The sequence below is a fragment of the Telopea speciosissima genome, chromosome 9, assembly GCF_018873765.1.
Source record: "Telopea speciosissima isolate NSW1024214 ecotype Mountain lineage chromosome 9, Tspe_v1, whole genome shotgun sequence".
Taxonomy (NCBI): Eukaryota; Viridiplantae; Streptophyta; class Magnoliopsida; order Proteales; family Proteaceae; genus Telopea; species Telopea speciosissima.
Window position 1 is genome coordinate 63,263,560 of NC_057924.1, and position 21,942 is coordinate 63,285,501.

At 39.1% G+C, this 21,942-nt stretch overlaps 2 protein-coding genes across 3 annotated transcripts; one reads left to right on the forward strand and one right to left on the reverse strand.

The window, feature by feature from the left end:
- The first annotated feature begins 2,165 nt into the window (after positions 1-2,165).
- Positions 2,166-3,422, forward strand: LOC122639258 (probable purine permease 4). The gene has a single exon (XM_043832075.1). It carries the CDS (start codon positions 2,166-2,168, stop codon positions 3,420-3,422), a length of 1,257 nt encoding a protein of 418 aa, XP_043688010.1.
- Positions 3,423-17,868: 14,446 nt separating this feature from the next.
- Positions 17,869-20,429, reverse strand: LOC122639480 (galactan beta-1,4-galactosyltransferase GALS3-like). Of its 2 annotated transcripts, none has more exons than XM_043832350.1 (2): positions 19,221-20,429; positions 17,869-18,212 (listed from the first exon to the last, which is right to left on the reverse strand). In XM_043832350.1, exons 1-2 carry the CDS (start codon positions 20,381-20,383, stop codon positions 17,897-17,899), a joined length of 1,479 nt encoding a protein of 492 aa, XP_043688285.1. In that variant the 5' UTR covers positions 20,384-20,429; the 3' UTR covers positions 17,869-17,896. The 2 variants fall into 2 exon arrangements, with proteins under 2 accessions (XP_043688285.1, XP_043688284.1); XM_043832349.1 differs by having other exon boundaries at positions 17,869-18,242; positions 19,221-20,425.
- Positions 20,430-21,942: the final 1,513 nt, after the last annotated feature.

Below are 21,942 nucleotides of genomic sequence, written 5' to 3' on the forward strand. Positions count from 1 at the left end.
TATCTAATTCCAAATCATACTATATTTGGTTATTAAATTTCACTTTACTTTGCTTCTATTTTTCTTTGTTTTTAAAAAATAAAATAAAAATTACATGTAAAATGTATCTTTACTAAATATGATAAAAAATTTAAGTAATTAATACAATCACATGGGATAATAATTACAAAATTTTCCTTCCCTTTTCTTTAATTTCCATTCCAACCAAACATAACCGTAAGCAATCATAGGACAATTTTCCTTACGCTATGATCAAGGGAAACCTATGGCCTTCGAATGTGCAAGAGAGCATATCATGCAAGATTGGGAGGGTATTATCGACTTTGTCCTATAAGAGATGTTAAATGACCCTAGGATGGTTGGCTAACGTAAGAAAAATTCCCCCCCCCCCCCCAAATCATATGTACATTGGCAAAAAATTCTTTTATTTAAAGAAAAAAGATTGTATACTACCCATGTACAGATCATGTACATTAACGTACAAGAGCGGCTCCCACACAGAATAGATTTTATTTGAACGACTGTAAGTCATTTTCGTACGTACGCCTGCATACGTGAACGTGAGCCCAATTCCCAGAGTGAAGGGGAGTGGGGATGAGTTGTCAATTATAATGTTTCCAAATGGGAAGTTATGATTGGTTGGGAACGCACAAAAGGTAAAATATGAAATTTCTGTCCTCAAGTTTGAACTAGAGCGGTGGTGTGAACAACAATAAAATCCATGAGATCTTTCCTTATGGTTTCGATCCCCATTAACAACTTGCCTGTACTTGCCGGATACAGAGGGATTTTCTCTACTTTCTCATTCTGGCTTGGTTTCATTTCATATTCATATGGGATGCGTGTGAAGGAGGAGGTTGAGACTTGAGACTTATGAGACTTGTGAGACTTTTGAGAGAGAGAGAGAGAAACGCAAGCCATGTAGAGACTAGAAAGTAGGGAGAAAAAGAAGGCGACAGTAATTAAAGTACACGAGAGACGTGTTCGTTGGTTGGAGAGAAGTAAACTTGTGAGTAAGTAAGGAAGGCCTTATCCTCTCCGCCGGACGCCGGATCCTACAATCCTACCCCTCCTTTTTCGAGTCCACAACTCATGAGACTCATGTGTTTTTCTTTGTATCATCTCTTCTCTTCTCTTCTTTAATGAGCCGTTTTATTTTCGTTTTTGTTTTTCTTTTTCAGAGAATCCACTCCTCATAAACCGACTCCACTCACTCTAGATATCCTCTCTCTCCACCTGTACTTTTTAAATCTGATTATTGACTACTCTCATTACTCCTCTCAATCAACTGATTCCTGAGTTTAGATTCCCTCCCTTTCTTCATCTCCCCGGCCCCTTCTTCTTTCTCGTGTTCGTTTTTGGCAATTTCTTAAATTGGAATCTTTTTTTTTTTTTTTGTGGGTAATTTTCTCTTTTGGAAAATTAAATGGACTCCGGTTAGCGTTGGGAATGAATGGTCTTCCATGCATGATGCATGCAACCACATTCGTCCCTCCACGTGTCCATTCTTATCAAACCCATCACTCTAGATTCCAAATCGATGGTGTTCATCGTCATGGTTATACACATATTCACACACTGCACACTCACTAGTTACTAATCCTTAACGGTTACAATTAACCAAAACAAGGTAACAAAGTGGTGGACAACTCACTCACAGTTAAAAAGATTTATATCACTTCTCACGCAAGAGAAAGAGACGGAGGGAGAGAAGCCGCACAAGTACTAGAGTGTAGTACGAACATCGAAGCACATATTAGGAGAGAATCCGGCACCAGCCCCCCTTTCTATCTGTTCTACTATAGTTGTACGCATGCAGTCAAGTTTCCTGTCTCAGACAGGTTGAGCCCCCCACCCCCTCCAGGCTCCAAGGCCTCTTAATATTATGCCTATTGCCTAATTATAATCATTCAATTCATTCATGAGTATGAGAGAGAGAGAGAGAGAGAGAGAGTGAGAGAGAGAGAGGGGGGAAAGAAAATAAAAACAACAACTGAGAAGGGCCGAAAGAATTAGGCCATTCTTCCTTCCAAATCCAGAATTTAAATCGTTTTAAATAAAGGGATCCGTCCGCCTCCCTCGGTCCCAAGGCCAAAACCCAAAAGGCAGAAAATTATTTATTTCCTCTAGTGTACTTGTGAAGCCGCATTGAATTTGGATCAACTATGGATATCATCGACATTGAAGGAGAAGAAGATAGGCAACTCGATCAACCGAACGTCGAAACCTGCGGCGGGTCCAATTCAATCCAGAACGGAGGAGGAGGCGGTGGTGGTTGTGATAAGGACAAATCAAGCACTCGTTATCGGGTTCTCCTAGGTATCACCTACCTATCGCTCTTCCTGGGTTCTGTATCTTCGAGCTTACTCTCCAGGTTCTACTTCATTCATGGCGGTTCAAGCAGGTGGGTCTCCACTTGGGTTCAATCCGCTGGCTTCCCTTTACTCCTCATACCCATTTATCTCCCTCGCTTTTTCATAATCTTCAACTCCATTTTAACAACACATGATGGATATGGACGACGACGACGACGACGTCCCTTCTCTCACTTCACCCTTAAGCTCCTCCTCCTAAGCGTGGTGATGGGTCTGATTTCGGGGTTAAGCAACTTTCTATACTCATGGGGTATCTCCTATCTCCCTGTCTCCACCGCATCTATCCTCCTCTCCTGCCAACTCGCCTTCAACCTTATCCTCTCCGTCCTCATCGTGAAGCAACGAATCGTCTTCTCTAACCTCAACGCCGTCGTCCTCCTCACCCTGAGTTCAATCCTATTGGCAGTCGGGTCCAGCCATGATAGACCCAAAGGGATAACCCGGAGAGAGTACTTCCTGGGCTTCTTCGCCATTCTCTCAACGGGATTGCTCTTCGCTCTCTACCTTCCATTGATGGAGATGATTTACAAGAAGAGGGTTCATTGCTACCAGATGGTGATTGAAATGCAGGTTATTATCGGAGCGGTAGCGACGGCGTTGGCTTCGGTTGGGATGGCGTTTGACGGAGGGTACGGAGAGATGAGGAAGGAGAGCAAGAGGAGTTTTGATTTGGGAACGGTGGCCTATGGATTGACGGTGGGATTTAACGTGGTGACATGGCAGGTATGTTTTATGGGATCTGCGGGGCTGGTATACCTGACAACGTCGTTGACGGGTGGGATTTGCATGACGGCGTTACTCTCCATGAACGTGTTGGGAGGTGTTTTGGCGTTTGGGGATAAGTTTGGTGGGGCGAAGGTGGTGTCGACTCTATTGTGTGTTTGGGGTTTTTGTTCCTATGTATATGGGGAGTACAGAAAAATGGGGAAGGAGGAGGAGCTGAAGGAGGAGCGAGATGATGATGATGATGAGAAGCCAAATGATCGGCAGGAGATGGAGTTGATTGGTGTTGCAAATTTTGCAACTGATGGTCATGTCGTTGCTTGAATCTATCTCCTCATAAAAAAAAAAAATATATATATATATTTTTACTTTTATTTTGGATGATCATGATCATGATGGTTTTGGCTGTTAAAACTTGTAAAACTCTGCTGTTAGCCTGTTATTGTTATACCTCTCTTTCTCTCTCTCTCTGTCTCTCTCTGTTAAAACTTATAAAACTCTGCTGTTAGCCTGTTATTGTTAAGTCCCTTCCCCCTATCTCTCTCTCTCTCTCTCTCTCTCTCTTAAAACTAATAAAACTCTGCTGTTAGCCTGTTATTGTTAAGTCCCCTCCCTCTCTCTCTCTCTCTTAAAACTTATAACTCTGATGTTAGCCTGTTATTGTTAATCTCTCTCTCTCCTGCTGTTAACAAATCTTCAAGTAGAAAAAACTGCTAAGATATTTTTAACAAACGTATTTGGGAAAGGGAAAAGTTTTCTGTGGGGGTTATGTACAGCCCATCCCAAAGATCCTGTGCATCCGGGCAGCCGGGCTGCATGTGCAGCGCCTTTTTGACTGCCTTACCCCTGCTCGTGCAAGGCGTAGGGGTAAGGCGGTCAAAGTGCGCCGCCTTGAGTCTGGCGCTGCACATGCAGCTCAACTGCCCGAATTCATAGGATTCGTGTCCAGACGCATAGGGGCAAAATGATCGCCCCACCTCTCATGAAAGGTAGAAATTCACCCCCATGATGCCAGTGTGCGTGCTCTCATTTCCCCAACACACATAGGGCCCATGCTCCATCACAAAGAATGTCGACCCATTTTTACCATCCTACCCTCTACGAAATCAAATAGTCCACCCATGTTAATGATGCTACATACGCTCTCATTGCCCTCCACAGTGGTATTGGGACCACGCCTAAACAACGATCTCTTGCCCGTAAATTATTTTATGCATAGCCGTGCATGGTGTTGGTCGTGCACCAAACTATTGGATGGGATGAAAGACCGTGCGTATCATACACAACTGTGCCCATTCAACGGTTTGGTGCATTACCTTACACATTGAGTCTAGCCTTGAAAAAATGGGATAAAGTTCTTTGCACTGCAGGCGCAGGGTACACTTAGACACATGGGGGTGGGCAAAATGATCGGCCTGACCCCTAAACCACCCAAGCCCCCCTGTCCTGGCCCATGTGTCTGGATGCGCACGAGATGGGCTCCCAGACAGAGAACGTGCACCCAATTTGGATTCTTTTTTCCCTTTCAATTTTGGCTAGAGAATTTCCATACATTTATTGACACCTCAAAACTTTCCGACTATGTTAGAATATAAAATTTGAAGCTTTTCTGTCCTAAAAATAAAAGGAAGAAATAAGGTTGGAAGTTGCTCTTTGATGAGCACATGGTTAATTTGATGCGCAAAGTAGTAATTTCTTGTTCAAAATAAAACACCACCTCCAATGCAACTTCAACCACCTCCACCAAATTTTTGAGTGGCATTTTTGAAAATTAATAAAAGTTTTAGAAACAAAAATTATTGTACATAACAAACGCGTTTTTGTATCTTTTTTTGCTCATAAAAAAAAAATTACTATACATTACCAAATGCCTTTTTTTTCCTAGAAATTTGGCCCAGTAACAAAAATACAAAAAGTCATTTCTACAATAAAAGTATGGCCCAAAAACAGATTGGAAGTGTTATCATGCATGCTTCTATTTTCATTAATGGATTGCTTATAATTTTTGTGAACTTCTTGTTCTAGTCTTTGTTCCTTCATAGTATTTCATTGTGACATTAATGTTAATTGTGCTAAATCAAGCTTTGATAATTCTATTCATTAATTGATAATTAATGGTATTAGAGTACATATAAATACAAGAGGAAACCTTAAGAAGGGTGATGGAGTTGTACAAGGAAAGAAACTTCTTAATAAAGGAAAGGAGAAAGTTTTCGTACACGGTCGTGTAAACCATGTATGTGAGAGGGTGGGAGTTTCAAGGCAATAATTAATGGGTGGGTATTTATGCCTTTCCAATTTTTTGTGAGAGACTCTCTCCTATACACGGTTTACATGATCGTGTATAAAACCTTTCCCCTAAAGGAAACACTAAATAAAGGACAAGTCCTAGATAAGATTGATAACTAAATATACGGTTAATAAATTGTAACAACTATGGCTATGTGATGTTTATTTCGATGACAAGTTGATATTGATATAGCCATAGCCTGTAATCAAGTGATTAAATGTATGCAACATAATTGTTTTCATTTACGGTACCTCTCAAGGGTTAGATATATATCTTCACAAACACCTAAGTCAAACCACTTATATGCCACTTTTGATCCTTTTATTAGATCATTGAAGCATACCTGTTGATATATTGTTACCACTAGAATTTAAACTGCCATGTGGAGGGGAGACCTACACACCACAAACTAAGTGTTGAGTAAAAGAGAGAAGGTCAGAGCAGACTTTGAGGTAGAGAGTCTCTGATGCTGAAGTCAGTAATTAATATGAGTAATAGTAATATGAGCTAAGAACTGAGTGAATAGTTAGGTGAGAGTAATAATAAATATGATTAGGCATCTCGTTACCTTGTGTAGTACCCTCCTATTTATAGGATGGATGGTAGTAGAATTGAGTTCCTTGTTGAAGAAGAATGAAAAGTTCCCTTGTCACAACGACAGTTATGTGATGATAGAGTTCAAGCTTCAATGGATGACAACAATTTTCACCTCAATCTTCCACTTTGACTGTATCTTATGCCATGTGTCAATCATCCATAGGTGGATTATGTTAGAAAAACAATGCAATAGAATGGTGATTTTGCAGAAGAAATAAAAAAGGAAAGAGAAATCACACACACACAAGGCACGGTTTTACGTGGTTCACCCCCAAGAAGGAAGACTACATTCATGGCCGAACGATAGTACGAATCCACTATTTCTGTGAAGCAAATACAAACCCTCACTCACATCTCTCAAGGAGATAACAACAATATATAAGAAAACCCTAATCCCAGAAAGTACAAAACTGTCCCCAAAAACCCACCCAGTCCTATCCGAACAAACATAGGGCAAAATACATATCAAATCGAAGCTCTTGACGAGATGACATATTCACTTTTTGACCATTTTGACACGTTTTGAAGGTGAAACGGCCCTCCGAAGAATCACCATAGTACTTTCTAGATTAGAACTCAGATTAGGCTTCACAAATATGCATATCAGATATCATTTCTTTCTTCTTCTTTTTGATACTGAACTCATAGTTGGAAAACCGGGTTTTGACTAGAGCAAGTCACCCAAGTCGAGTCAAAATTTTGGAAAACCTGGGCAAAAGTGGTGTCGACTAGGCTAGGGTAAAAGATGACGAGACTAAGTCATAAATCATCCGAGTCAAATAAGACTAAGTATTTTTACCCGAGTCATGACAAACTTGGCAAGTTTAGTCTTTTTTTTAAACCATAAAGCCGATTCACTTAGAATCCGAGTTGAGTAAAATAGTAAATCCATGTTCTAAAACAGTAAGAAACCCTCAACTCCTTAACTCCCATCTCATGTTCAATGGTATAAACTCAAAATGCATTGATATGTGATTCCTTGATATTTTTTTTTCTATATTTTTCTGATTTTTTACTAATATATATATATCTATTGCATAAAAAAATTAAAAGACATGATTAGCCTTGATTGGGTTTGACAAGGCCGAGTCACCAATTTTTTCTGAAAGACAAGTCGTGTCAGAAAACCTGGTTTTCCAACTATGATTGAACTATGAAAATTAGAGCAGAGCTATATACAGTTCATCTCATTTCTTAGCTATCCTTAATTTTCATCCTAATTAAGAATTTCTGTACATTAATTTTTTAAGTAAATTACTGATGTAGCCCTTTTTTTAGGGTAGACAAACTCGGATTGGGAGAGAATGATAACTACAAGAGCGAAATCTCAATTTGGGACAGATTCGTACTATTGCAGTAAAATATTGATAACTTTCATTATATAACTCAATTTGAGGTAATTCAAGTTGGTGATGAAAGATAACAAATATGGCTAAAACCTTTGTTCTTTGAGTTTTCCCAAATGAGGAATATGAGGGTGATATAGGGCTGTGAAGTTGAGGTCACTGCATAATTAATATTCTGGTGACAACTTTGGGCTGCCACTTTGTTGGCCTTGGTCTTTGGTTCCTTTTAGACCAAAATTTGGTGTTGGAATTTGAGTTGGATCTTGGGCATGATTTTGAATTGGGGCATTCATGATGCGGGTTGGGCCTTGTGGGCTGATCTCTTTAGGGGCTTGTGAGTACTAGATGGATGCACTTGGGCTGCATCACTTACTGTCCCCTCCCCTGGATTATGCCTTAATGACAGTCCCGTCCCCTGTATATTGAATAATGACTCTCCTCTCCCCAAAATCAAAAGATTCTATCAACCGTACCCATATTGGCTGACGGTGTTAGAAATGCAATGAAACAAATAGAATATTACCCTCATCTCTAACCTCATACCCATCGTTCTTCTTTCTTTCTTTCTTCTTCTTCCTCCTACAACCACCTTTGAGTGACCAAACATCGCCACCCACACCCTCGGTATTGCCATTGCTGACATTAGAGCATTCTCGACAAATGACGACCTACTGACGGCGATCCAAATGCAGGCCATCTTTGTTGGTAAAAACAACCTGAACAATCCCTTTATCCCTTTGTCAACCGGATTTTAAACCTCAAAACCACCATGAAAGGTGGCAAAATTGGCTACTGCTGGATGCAGACAATGCCAACGACCCTCCTAAGAGCATCCTAAAGCCTGGAATCATTTCAAAAACTCTTCGCCAAAACAACCGATGACCCAAAAAAAAAAAAACCCTTTTCATTCATGGTTCTTAAGAATAGGGATTTCAAATATTTAAAAATCCTTCAATGTGTTTAAATACCAACCCTCAGTGATTCCAATGATGCCCAAAAAAGGAAAGTAGAACAAAGAATCGTTCCAAAGATCGACGGATCAATATGTTGATGCAAATCTTACCAAATCAGGGAAGAATATGTGCAAACTGAACGAGATAGATGGAAGAAAGGGGGAATGAAATGAACAGACCTCCTTGGAGTGGTGAAGGCATTCAAGATAGTTTTCCCTTAGAAGTGCACAATCTTTGGGCTTCTTGCAACGAGACATACACTGGCTGAAGTCCGTCTAGAAGTTGTCGTAGCATCTTCCCTTGTTTCCTGTGTGAGATAACCTAGGGGGGTGAATAGGTCATCACTAGTGAAATATTAGCCTTTTTCAAATTTTCTTTGATTAAGACAAGATAGATAAAAATAAATGTTCAAAGAGAATAACACACAAGATTTATAGTGGTTCAACTAATCCAACCTACATCCACTTCTCTCAATCTTGAGAGAATTTCACTAGCTTATTCCTTTCAGTTAATAGGTGGGAAGAACACCTTTACAATTTTTTTCACAGGATAAGAAGATCCTAACTCTTTTTCACAGGATAAGAGGATCCTAATGTATTAATCTAAGTACAATCTAGATTAACACACTAATGCTTTCTTAACATAAAAGCATAAATAATACCATAAAGAAAAGGTAAGAATTACCTAAGCAAGGAGTGTAACATGTATACCTTGCAAGTGATGAATGATATGCAATAATGCTCAATGTTTTGACCTTCTTTAGAACTTGTCTTTAGAATGAAAGCTTGTAAGGTCTTGAGTGTTGAAGTCAAACTAGAATGACCTTGATGGTGATAACTCGACTTCAGTCAATAAGACTTTAGAATGACTTTTCACCTCTCATAAAAGTAGTATTTCGGACTATATTGGATAAGTGAAAAGCTCTCACAAGTCCTATATTTATAGGGTCATTTAATGCACTAAAAATATGTGCAAAATGTGTTGTACCGGATCTATTTTTGGTCCATCCGGTCGACCTGAAGAATGTTCCGGTCGATCGGATAATAGCCGTTAGAGAAATATAGCCGTTGGAGAGCAGAATTTCATCCGGTCGCAGTCCGGTCGAATGGACCATCGTCCCACTTGATCCGGTCGACTGGACCAAGTCACGGGTACGTTCTCGTGATGTTGCTGCTAGCATCCGGATGGAATGGGTCCTAAGATCCAGTCGACCGGATCACAGTCCCGTTCCCCTGAATTGCTTATTTCCGATAGTTCTGACTGTGGGGTTTCACAAGATTTTGCTTCAATCTATTTTCAACATTTTCTAAGGTCATGTGGGTTCAAATGACAACCTCCTAAGGTCTCTATATGATGCAAATGCAATTTCATTAATATTATGCAAATGCAGATACACGTATGCAAGTGTGTGTTTATTTGTAAGTGTCCACACGAGCATCTTCATGAAGGTCTTCATCTTGAATTCTTCAAGTGATGTTCTTCAATCTTCAATCTTCATTCTTCAATTATTCTTTAGTGAGAATAGTGAGGTGTCTTCAAAGCCTTGATCTTTCAAGCTTTGTCTTGCACATCCTTGTGCTTAATTTATGTCCTTCAATTTCTTGGTTTGATCTTCTTGGTTCCATCATCAAACCTGTTGATATATTTATACACAATGGCTTGTGCCAACACGTTTGGTATCATCAAAACAATCATGGAGGTAGAGAAGATTTTCCCAACATCTTGTGATCTCCCAACTTGAAGCAATCTCTCTCTCTCTCTCTCTCTTCGTTTGTTACTGGATAAAAAATTTGACTGAAGAAAGGATCAACAACAACAACATTTGTTTCTTCCTCCAATTCCTTGTACAAAGCACCCATTGATTTCCGGTCATACTCAACCTGTCGTTTCAATCGATCAACCACACTTTCACTTTCAATTTCACTGTCAATGCTTCCATCCAAAGACTCAAACCTAGATTCATTTCTTTAGAGTGAGATCAAAAGTCTTTGGGTTCTGATCTCAAAGACTCCCCTACATATGGGTTGTGTTCCAACAGGGGTTGGGGGTAGATGGCATTGCAGGTAGTAGTAGTAGTAGATGATGAAGAAGAAGAAGAAGAAGGGCATTAGGGAGGGTAATCTTGGGATATCACACCATATAAGGGTATTTTTGGGTTTAAATGAATCTATTATAGCTGATAACATCACTTGACAACGTTTTTCACGGAATGGGAATCTTTTGATTTTAGGGGAGGGGAGAGTGATTACTCAATATGCAAGGGTAGGGTCTGTCATTAGGACATAATTGAGGGGAGGGGGAAGTAATTTACTCTAATTTTTTTTTGGATGGGGGTAGGCCACAATGATCGATTGATGGAGAGAGAGAGAGAGAGAGAGGGCTTGCGGTTAACTTGTCGACCTAGGATTGAAATATTGGTAAAGGATGATTAGGTATATGGGAACTATTTTCTGACGGGAAGGAATATTGGTGAATTAACGACGTCCATTCAAAACTTCGTTAATGGATTTACTAGTATATATATATATATATATATATATATATATATATCTGATGAACTTACGTGAACTCCCAAAAACCTAAGATGCATGGTTGGTTGGTGACCTTAATTGAAGAAGATTATATATATATATATTGGGGACTTGCAAACTCTTATGTACATGGAAGTGACTGCGTGCAAGGGAACTTTCCAGCATTAGAATTTAGATGAGTGTGTGATTAGCATGTAGAAATATCTATATATACATATTATACTTGCATGCGCTTTATATATATATATACATTAGTCTTCTATTAATTTCTTAACAATAATATATAGAAAGAATAAGAAGGCTACTATATATAAGAGAACTTGTTGTAAAAACGAAAATTTGGTTCGTAATGGTTTGTTAGATATAAGATATATCAGTTCATTTTTTTTTTTTTTTTTTTGTTGTAATCTCAATCATATATAGGGCTCCCCTGCCTATCATGAATGAATGATGCTTTTTCCTCTTTCTGTGTGTGTGTGTGTGTGAATGCACGAACAGGGGACTACCAATTATAATAATACACATAATTAATTATGATTAGGGATAAAGAACGCCATTAATAATGAGTTTGTTTTAATTGTGTAGTTGAGTAGGTGATTAAATTAAACACCGCCGTGGCCGCTGCCGCGGACATTTAGTCAATCATTTCCATCATCAAGAAGTGTATGTATATAAATTACAGGATCTTTTTCTGGGGGAGGGGGAGGGGGGTTGTTGTTTGCCATTATATTATATGGTGAACATGCATGCAATAATTAAGTAAAGCAGGGAGCGGTTAGGTCTAGGCAGAATGAAGAATTCCCGATCACCGTTTGTACTAATTAAACGATTAATACCAATGAGAGATGACTAGCTAAATAGAACGAACGAACGAACGAACATGGAAATCACTACTTAGGATAGGATAGGCCTACATGTATGATCGATTCAACAACATTCATGCTCCGCACGTACTAGCTCGATCTCTTAATTTAACTAATTAATTAATTAATTATCGGGATGACATTCTCTGCTTCTTCTTCTTCTTCTTCTTCGATCATAATTTGTTCCTTCAAATTAGAACCTTAATAAGACCACCTGCATGCCACCCTCAAGGCAGTTATTTCCCACCTACCTAGCTTGAGCTTGAGCTCTTCAGCTTGATCAGAAATTAAATTTGACGCACCCTAGCTAGCTTCTTCAGCACAAACAATGTCAGTACTCCAGGTGCCCAATAATGCATCATTTCCAATTACCTCCAAGTACTCATCCCAGGAAGTAGTAGATCATGAGAGCAGATACAAAGAAGATGAAGAAGATGATCTTTGTATCATCATTCGCGGCTTTCACCCTTCTCATGATCACTACTCCGGCTTCAATAAGCCAGAAAGCCTGCAGCAATTATCGAAGAAGCATTCTATATCGGTAAGGAGGAATGAAGAAGAAGAAGAAGAAGGCCAATCTCCTCATCCAACTCATCATCCCTTGTTATTGTTGCCGCCACCACCACCACCCACTCCCTATAATGATGATACTGCTAATTTATTCACAGCTCTCCGCCTAAACCCTCCCTCTCTGCCTCCTCCAAAGCACCATTTCATAAGTGCCAGCCTCCCCGCTTCCACAACAGCCTCCCCTCGATCTCCTGCTGCTGGGCTGCTGCCTCTGCCTCATTTTATGAACATCTCTAAGAACAATCACGGCAACAAGAAAACAGGGAGAAACCAAGGCAGTGATGATGATATCCATGATATCCATGATGATGATGATGATGATGATGACGAGGGGGCGTCTTCTTCTTCTTCATTGCCAATCCACCCACCTGCTCTCTCCAGGCAGCAAACTTTTGGTCTCTCCCGCTTTGGACTCGAAAGTTATTTATTAAGAAGCAAGTCTTGTGGGGAGGGGCGAACCTCTGCTCCATCTCATGAATTTGATCTTTTCTCCGGAAAACTGTCTTCTACTCATCTTAGCCCCCGCAGGCATAATATTATTATTCATGAAGCTGAGGATGATAAGATCATTGCTACTACTACTACTGGGACTACATTACATGTGAGTCGTGGTGGTGGTGGAAATAATAAGAAAACTGCTTATAAAGATCCTCAGTACTACTACAAGCCGAACAATAAGAAGAAGAAGGATGGGCACAGATTCAAATGTAGTGCTCTCCTCTGTATGTTCTTGCCTTCAGCCTTCGGTAGGGGAAAGCCACTCATGCTAGGAGGAGGAGGAGGAGGAGGAGGAGGTCGTCCAAGAAACGATATTGGAGATGCACATGATCGTCATCATCATCATCATCAGAAGAAGAAGATCAGAAATATTGTCATCTCAAGAACTGTTTCCTTGGAGAAATTTGAATGTGGGTCATGGTCTTCATCTGCCATAATTAATGATGAAGATGATGATCAAGATCATCAGTCTTCATCAATGTATCATCATCATCATAATCAGTATTTCGATTTGCCATTGGAGTTGATTCAAAACTGGGGAAATGATCAGGATGCAAACAATTTCCCGGTGACAACAGCATTTGTCTTTGATAAGGATCCAAAGATAAAGAGAAAGGGAAAGGAGGTCCTCATGATGAAGAAGAGCTTATCATCGTCATCGTCATCATCATCAAGATCAAGAACATCATCAGCAGTACCAAAGAAGTCACATGAATCATCATCATTATCATCATCGCATCATCCTCATCATCATCAACATCAGGTTCAATTTTCTAATACAAGTAGTAGAAGTGGATCACCAGCTTCTTGCATTACACCCCGCTTGCGCAAGGCAAGAGATGACTTCAATGCGTTCTTACGAGCACAGAATGCTAATTAATTATATATATATATATATAAAAGAACGTGTAGAGCACATGGATTTCAAATTACAAGCTTCTAGAAGCCATTAAGTAGAAATAGGTCAGACAGTCTTACACGTTACGGTTACGGATTAGGAGAAGAAGGCATGATAATATCGTGTCATATATTAAAGTACCTTCAGTAGTATATGTTGTTAATTCAAATAGTCAGTCGTTCAATTTCTCTGATCAAGATTAATGCGATATCTGTTAATTTACAATATGATCACATTGGTTTTTATATGTATATGGATGTGGTCATGGTCGTGGAATTGTGTTTGTTCATCATATCACTACCAAAGCATTCTATCCATCTAATGACCAAGCAAGCAAGGAATAACTTAATTATAATTAATTAATTTGTTGCACCTAAAATTAATGATGATTGAAATTTTAAAGAGCAGTTAGTTAAACATCATCATCTATAGGATGGGGGGCAGTTTGATGGAATATTTATATGTTAAAATAATCAAACTGCCATCAATCAGACTTTTATATATATATATATATATATATATATATATATATATATATATATATATATATATGTCGGCAAATTAATTAGGACATTTTTGAATATTGGTTGCTACATATGCCGATTACACTCCTATTTTGATTTGTCAATTTAAAAAGTACTTGTCAAAAAGTAAGGAAATATATTCTTTCATCAAAGTACTCTCGTCGACTTTTAGTACTACGTAGAAAAACCATGGTGGCCCAAGGAAAGCTCTTCATTTCATTTCTCCTCCTTTGCTGTCTCTCTTGTCTACTCATCCCCCTTCTTTTGGGGTGTCTTGAAAGGGAGGATTTTCTTGATGAAAAGATTGATACATGGTCAAGGAGGGGCCCATAAAAAGCCCTAGTTATAATTGTTTTTTTGGATCCGAGCTGATGGTTTAATATCGTATATAAACCATAATACGGTATAAAATCATAGATCAAAGTGCATACCAAATATCATAGACCATACCAGCTGATATCAACCAACAATGAAAAATATGGTTGATGGTTCTCTTGAATCTTACATGGTCCGGTTAGTTAGCAAGGGGTTCCATCAACAAAATAGGTTATTGATTTCACAGAAATTTTCGGCCTGCATGATAACATTTCTATTTCTAGGCCAAGTTTCTATTCTAGAAATTTTTTTTTCTGTATTTCTATTAGTAGGCCAAATTTCTAGGCAAAAAAACGTATTTGATAACGCATAATAATATTTCTATTTCTGGACCAGAAAAGAAACATAAACACATTTGTTATGCACAATCATTTTTGTTTCTAGAACTTCTATAAAATTTCAAAAATGTCATTAAATACCCAAAAATTTGATGGCGGTGGAGGTGGAGGTGGTGGTAGTGGTGGTTGAGGTTGTGGAGGATGTGGTGCCAGTGGAGGTGGCAGTGGCAGTGAGGGTGGGGGTAATGGTGGTAGTGGTAGTGGTGGACGTAGTGGCTGTAGTAGTGGTGTAACGTTTTATTTTGAACATGAAATTACTACTTTGTCCATCAAATTAACCATGTGCTCATCAAAGAGCAACTCCCTACTTTATTTTAATTTTTTTAATTTCTAGGACAGAGAAGCTTCAAATTGGAACTTTTTTTTTTTACCAACTTTTTTGTTTCAGTTTATTCCCAGTAACAGAAAAATGAACCGGTGTTAACAAACATATTTCTATTCTTTTTTTTTTTTGTTCCTAAGAACCCAAAAAAAAAAAAAAAAAAAAAAAAAAAAGGGAAAGGAAAAAAAACAGAAAAAAGAAAAAAAGAAAAATAGAGAAAGAGAAGTATTATCATGCAAACCCTTTTAATGTTATGGTTAAACCCACCACAATTAGAATTGTTTTCTCTTGCCATCTCTCAATGATGGTCTGTCTGGTAGTTGGATGTTCGGAATGCCTTCTTTCATGATTGATTAACTGAGAAGGGCTCAACCCCATGCTTTGATCAGGACAAGAACTACCCTAATCGCGTCTGTCATCTTCACCGCTTCCTATATGGGCTCAAACAGACTCCATGTGCGTGGTTCTATCTCCTCTCTAAATTTCTTTTCCATTCCAACTTTAAGGCATCTCAAACAAATCCTTCATTATTTATTTATCATCAAGATGGTGTTACTACTTATTTTCTAGTTTATGTTGATGATATTCTAATTACCTATCCTTTCTTTCAATATTACCTTTTTTGGGGTCTATTCTGAACAGAAACCAATTTGGTTAATGATATGGTTTGAAATATATTTTTCACTTCACTTCAGCACTGCAATGCAACATTTTATACCTAAGCCTCTAATCCTATAAACCCATAGGGAGAGGGTTCCCTCTTGTTGGGGGGGGGGGGGGAATCTACATATCACACCAACGGTGGTGTAAATAATATTATCATTCACATGACTCATTGATTGAGATTGAGCAGCAATTCATAGATCACCTAAAAAAAAATTTATTATTCAATTTATATCCTAACATTAAAGGTTCAATAGGAGTAATAAGTGAATCAACCAGTAGATTACATTGCCTCCTTACTCACGGGTGATGTGGAAGACTATTCTCCAATCGGTTGACTTCCCAGAGGAACTTTGTAAATTGGTTAAGGGAGATGCTGATTTCTGTATCTACTATCGGTTGTACTTTCATTGTTTTTGGCATTTTGGTTGATACCGGGCCTGTCCCGTTTTAGTTAAGGGTCTCCCATTTCACTTTTTAAATATTTTAAAGAGATTCTAGGTGGTTTCCTATTTTTTTTTTAATATAATTTACTTATCCAAAAAAAAAAAATTTCCTCTTTGAAAAGTAGATTGGTATCATGGTCATCACACTAACTGAGGAGAGAAAGTAAAAGTGAATCTAATATGAGAGAAAAATAGTATTTCATTGACATGTAAGAAACTTTTTCCCTACCTTATAAACCTATGATATGAGAGAGAGAGATAGTTAATTGAATGGAAATGGAATAAATTGTTTTTTTTTTGTGTGGGTAAGAGAAGAAATTGGGTTAATGCCATATAAATATTAGTATAGAGGAGGTTGGATAAAGAGATTCTCTATTCTTTCTTGGAAAACTTTCTCCAATTAATTTTAAGTTAATAAATACAGTTGGTGCAAGTGGCCGACATCCAAGCTTAGCTAGGTATTCATTTTTATTTCTTTGGTGTGAAAATAGCTATGAAAAATAGAAAAAAAAAACTAAAGGAAAAAATATAAAGACACCCCCTCAACTATGGCAGTCCACCGAGTTAAGTCATCGTTGTCTAATTAACAGAAAACATAAAATTATTAAAATATCCTCTATACTTTAATATATTAAAAATAAAAAGACCAAACTACCCTAAATCCTCCCACCCTTCCAGTTATCCTATTTCCCAAATCTCTCACGAAACCTCCTCACCGCTGGTATCTCTTCGACCCCCACCTTCATCTCCGAACACTAATCTATCTTGCATCTTCGGCCGCCGCTGCTACTCTTCAGGTAACCTCAATCTCTCTCTCTCTCTCTCGATTGTGGATTCCCCATTTCACTTTGCTGCTCTTCTTTTCAAGTGCTACTACAGCATCTGAGCTTCCTGGATCGCAGCTTGCACCAACCACTAGGCTTTGAGAATCCCAAATAAAAGCCCCAATCACTGCTGCGCACAGGTGCCCAGCACTTTCATTGGTTGCTGCGCACAAGTGCCCATGCGGTCCCCCACAGAGAATGCTCCCCACATAACATAATTATTCAATAACGACATCTTTACTGTTTCAAATTCAATATCATTCTCCGGCTCCGGTTAGGCTCTCTTGTCACTTCTTCAGAGTCTCCCACTTTTCTTTTTCTTCAAAATCAATCTCTCTCTTTACAACCATGCGCGAACCTTCCTCAACCACTGGACAATCGCACATGCAGTGAGGTGAGACCTGAGTGGGGTGACTCTCTCTGTGTACACTGTTGATATGGACCACAAAGTTTCTACCAAAAAATAAAAGATATGGACCACAAAGTGAAGGACAGAATGAATATTGGTTACATTTTAGTAATTTACAATATATATTATTATTGTTATTCTTTCTATGTATCAAAACAACAACAATATTTTCACCTCACATCCCCCCTCCAACTTTTCTACATCCATAACACCATATATATATATATATATATATACAAGAAAGAAAGAAAGAAAGAAACCAAATGAATGAATTTCCGTGTGTTCAAGAAGAAAGAAGGGGGGGGATTGCTCTAATAGTTTTGTAAAGAAGAAAGTGAAGAAGAGCAGGTGTTATTGTGGAGTTGTTTGCAATCTAGTCCCAATGAAGTTGAGCTCAAACCTCTTTACAGATGCAGCAAATCGTCTCATGGTGTTGTCAAGGACATAGGGGGTGCCCTCGAAAGTGAGTTCCGTTGTATTCACAAGCTGCCGGCATGGCTCATGTCTCTCTGCAATGGTGTCGTGATAGTGGAAGTACTTGATCCGCCGATCCGCCTTGTTCAGTGTCTTCCCACCCACATTCTGCGACATGTGCACCCCCGTCGCATACACATTCCGTGGTTGCACCGCATACTTCCTGTCCCTCCTCGCTACCCTCTTCACGTCCCTGTACACTAGCTTCTCAAACCCCCATTTCCTGTGTCATCCCATCATTTTAATGTCAAATTTTGCTTTGCTCCACAAGTTAACTAATTAAGAATATTGCAAGTTTACTCAAACATAAATTTTAACCAATAAACAGAAGCACCCAATTTGAAATATTAAAAGATCATTTTTTTTTTTTTTTTTGAATAGGTTTAAAAGATCATTATTCCTATCCTGGTCTTGAAATTTAAGGTTAAAAAATAGAGAGCCCATCTATGTATGTATGTATGTATGTATGTGTCCTGTCATTATACATATGAAAAACAAAGCACTTCCATCATCTTCGTCATCATCATCATCATCCCATTAATTCCCCACTCACACAAGCAGAGTAATTAAACAAGAAGAAGATATTATTAAACTACAACACGACAAATGAGTCGAATGCATACAAACAAGCGCACACCACTTGTTGATCTAATACAAAGAGCTTAATAATCTAGAACATATTAATTTAGTTAATTTGGTACATAGATAAACAAACAACCAGAACCCACCAACAAAAAAAGACAAACCACTCTATTCACTATTTCAAAAGGTGCCCGGCCAGGCCATGTAAAGTTTTCAACGAATGCCACCCTTTTGCACCCAAACAATTATCACTCATTGGCCATCACATACCTACTTCTTGGCTTTCTTGCCCCTGTTCTTCTAAACTGCTAATCTCTACTATTCGATACAATTTTTAGTAAAAAAAACAGAGAAGGGAAAAAAATAAAAATAGAAAACTACTGATAAGAAGGGAAATGAAACCCAATTGTTCAATTCAGAAAGAAGGAGAAATAATAAGATTTTGAAGCAAAATTAAATACTTGTGAAACTTAAATGGGTTGTGAGGCCTAGATTTTCTCTGCGGTTCTATGAATTTAAATTAGAATCTGAAGATTGTAATTGAACCAGTGAATAAGAAAGTAAACAGGGGAACATATCATGAGGAGAAGAAGTTAGCTGAGTGAGGTAACTAGCATACGTGTGAGTTTTTCCATTATCAGCGGCGAGACAGAGCTTATTTGACATTGGCATCTGTTCGAAGGTGAACTGTGTATAGTCGGAAAGCGAATCAAGAACAGATCCAATTTTTCTCTTGGACAGCACATAGATGTACTCATCTAAATCAAAGAAGAACATCCACTTAGCCATGAACTTATAACGATGCAAACAGTCATTCACCACCAGAAACTGATTGTGATAGTACCCATCAAACCTTTCCTGCTCTCTGATATCCTGTAATGTCACATATCCTGTCTCCATCCACGGCTTCAAAACCTCTAAAACCCCAGGATGAACCCCTCCGGCATCATAAATTACATAATGGGATTTCTCTCCCAACAGTTTCACATGGTACGCCATCCACTCTCTTATCCTCTGAGGGCTCAGATTTCCGTACAAAGGCGACCCACAATAAAGATAATCGTAAGGAGGCGAAGAAGTGAAAATTGAAGTGTTCAAGCTACCAGGAGCTTCATTCAGCACTTCGATTTCTTCAGTTACGTTAGAATCTCGATCGCCGCCACCATTAGTGGAGGCAACTAGAACCAAACGTCCACCGGAGCCGTCGGCGCCGACTGGCTCAGTGAAGGTACAATTGACGACGACGACGGTGTAGACGCGACCGTAGCCCCAATCAGGGAGAATCTTGGTACCGACGGTGGAGATGGTTTTGTTATGGGATCGATCAGGGAACCATCGGCATTCGTATAGAGGCTTACCGTAGACGTGAAGGGGCTTAGATGCAAGGCCGACGATGGCGAAAGTGTGGAGGCCACCCCTGTAAGCACCCGTCTGGACGAAGGAGTAAGCAGCAGCTCCGTAAGGGTAGAGAGCTCTCTTGATGATGCTTCCATTGATTAACTCATTTTTGTTTATTGACGGTTTCGGTGACGGTGGTGGAAGAGGAACAGACGCTGAGGAAGAAGAAGAAGAAGAAGAAGGGGCAGGGGCGAGAGTGGAGAGTGTAGAGAGACATAAGCGGAAATCAGGAGGAGAGAGAGAGGAGAGACGAGATGGGATAAACTGGAGAAGTACCGCAAGAGAGGAGAGGAAGAGGAAAGCAGTGAGCAAGAGTTTGAGTTCTGCTGCACAGTTCCAAATTGCGCCATCGAACATCTTCTTCTCTTTCTCTTTCTTCGTCATTGTAAGAAAGAAGACCAAATTTCACAGAAACAGATCACTTGGGCCAACTTGTCTCTTTCTTTCTCATTAATTTGGGGGATTTCCTTCTTTGTTCTGTTCTAGTTCCTCACTGTCTTGACCCTCAAAAAAAAAAAAAAATTTCTCCCTGGAAAGAAAGAGAGAGTGAAAACAGAAAATCAGGAAAAAAGGTCGCATAATTAGCTTATAAAGGAAGGAAGGAAAGAGCAATGCAGTCGATGAAGGAGGAGGTGGTGTCGTGTTATAAAAGTATATTTTGGAAAAGGGAGTGGTTTTTTTATTTATTTATTTTTTTTTTTTTGGGTAGGAAGGGAGAAGTCGTGATTGAAGGGTAGTATTTTGTTTTTGGTAATGTGATTGAGATTGAAGGGTAGTAAGTAAGCAATGAAGTAGTAGTGAGGTGGCTCGATAATAGACTAGACACGTGGCAATAGTAGGTATTACGACGTCAGTCTTTGTGTAAGATTATCGTCTCCATTGTCCATTTCGGTTTGAGATCACTAACTACGTATCCATTTATGTGTTCATAGGTTGATTGGTGCAGACTTTTGCTCTTCTTCTACTTCTTCTTTTTGTCCTGTGGTGATACCTTGAACCTTCCAGTTCGATCCAGACTTGTGTTTCTGCTCAGTCCAAGTCGCACACACGAATCGTTACCTGATAGCCTGATACGGCGGCTCTTTGTACTTTTGGATCAAATAATAATAATAATAATAAACCCGATTCATTGGTTGAATTGGACTAACAATAATATAACCTGCTCAGGAGTACCAACAACTGTTTAGTTTAGTTGGTGAGCCGTGGTGCGCTCTATGCCCATGCTTACCAAGAGGTCTCGAGTTTGAGTCTCTTGACTGGTATCTTATCCCGTCCTGGTTCGATTCCCCCTTCCATCAAATATATATGTAAAGCTCCCAATTACCAAAAAAAAATATAACCTGCTCAGGACTCGGGAGTGAGGAGAACAGAGTACAGACGACTTTAAAGTCCAACCCAACAACAACAACAACCCCTTCTGAATTGGTGCATGGTGGCCCAATTAAATATTAAATGGACTGGGTCCGGTCATGTGACGACAGCTTTTTGTACTTAATACTAATCTTTTCAATTCTAGTAGTTTTGTGGCTTAATTATTCATTAATCAGGTTTTTCTTTTCTTTTCTGCCACCCACGAGTCACTCCAGATCCAACCCGGCCAATGTGAGAACTGAGAACCGGTCCGATGGAAGAGCTTCCTCCCCCTTTCGACTAGTAAGTAGGTGGTGAGTTCCATCACGCAATTGGATCTGAGATGATGTGAGTTCTAAGGCCCACCCACCTAACGAAACATGGACGGACAATAAATATATATCAACCAAGAATTTCTCGGATGAGATCGAGATCACCAGTTGACCGTCCGACAAAAGGTGATCAGCTCCTTCCTTGAGTATAGTTTACGCTACTAGCCTAGGTAGATCGGTAGGTAGGTATTTTTTGAACTACTCATTCATTCATCAATTGCTTGTACAGGAGGAGGAGAACCTCTTGCTTAATTTGGCACA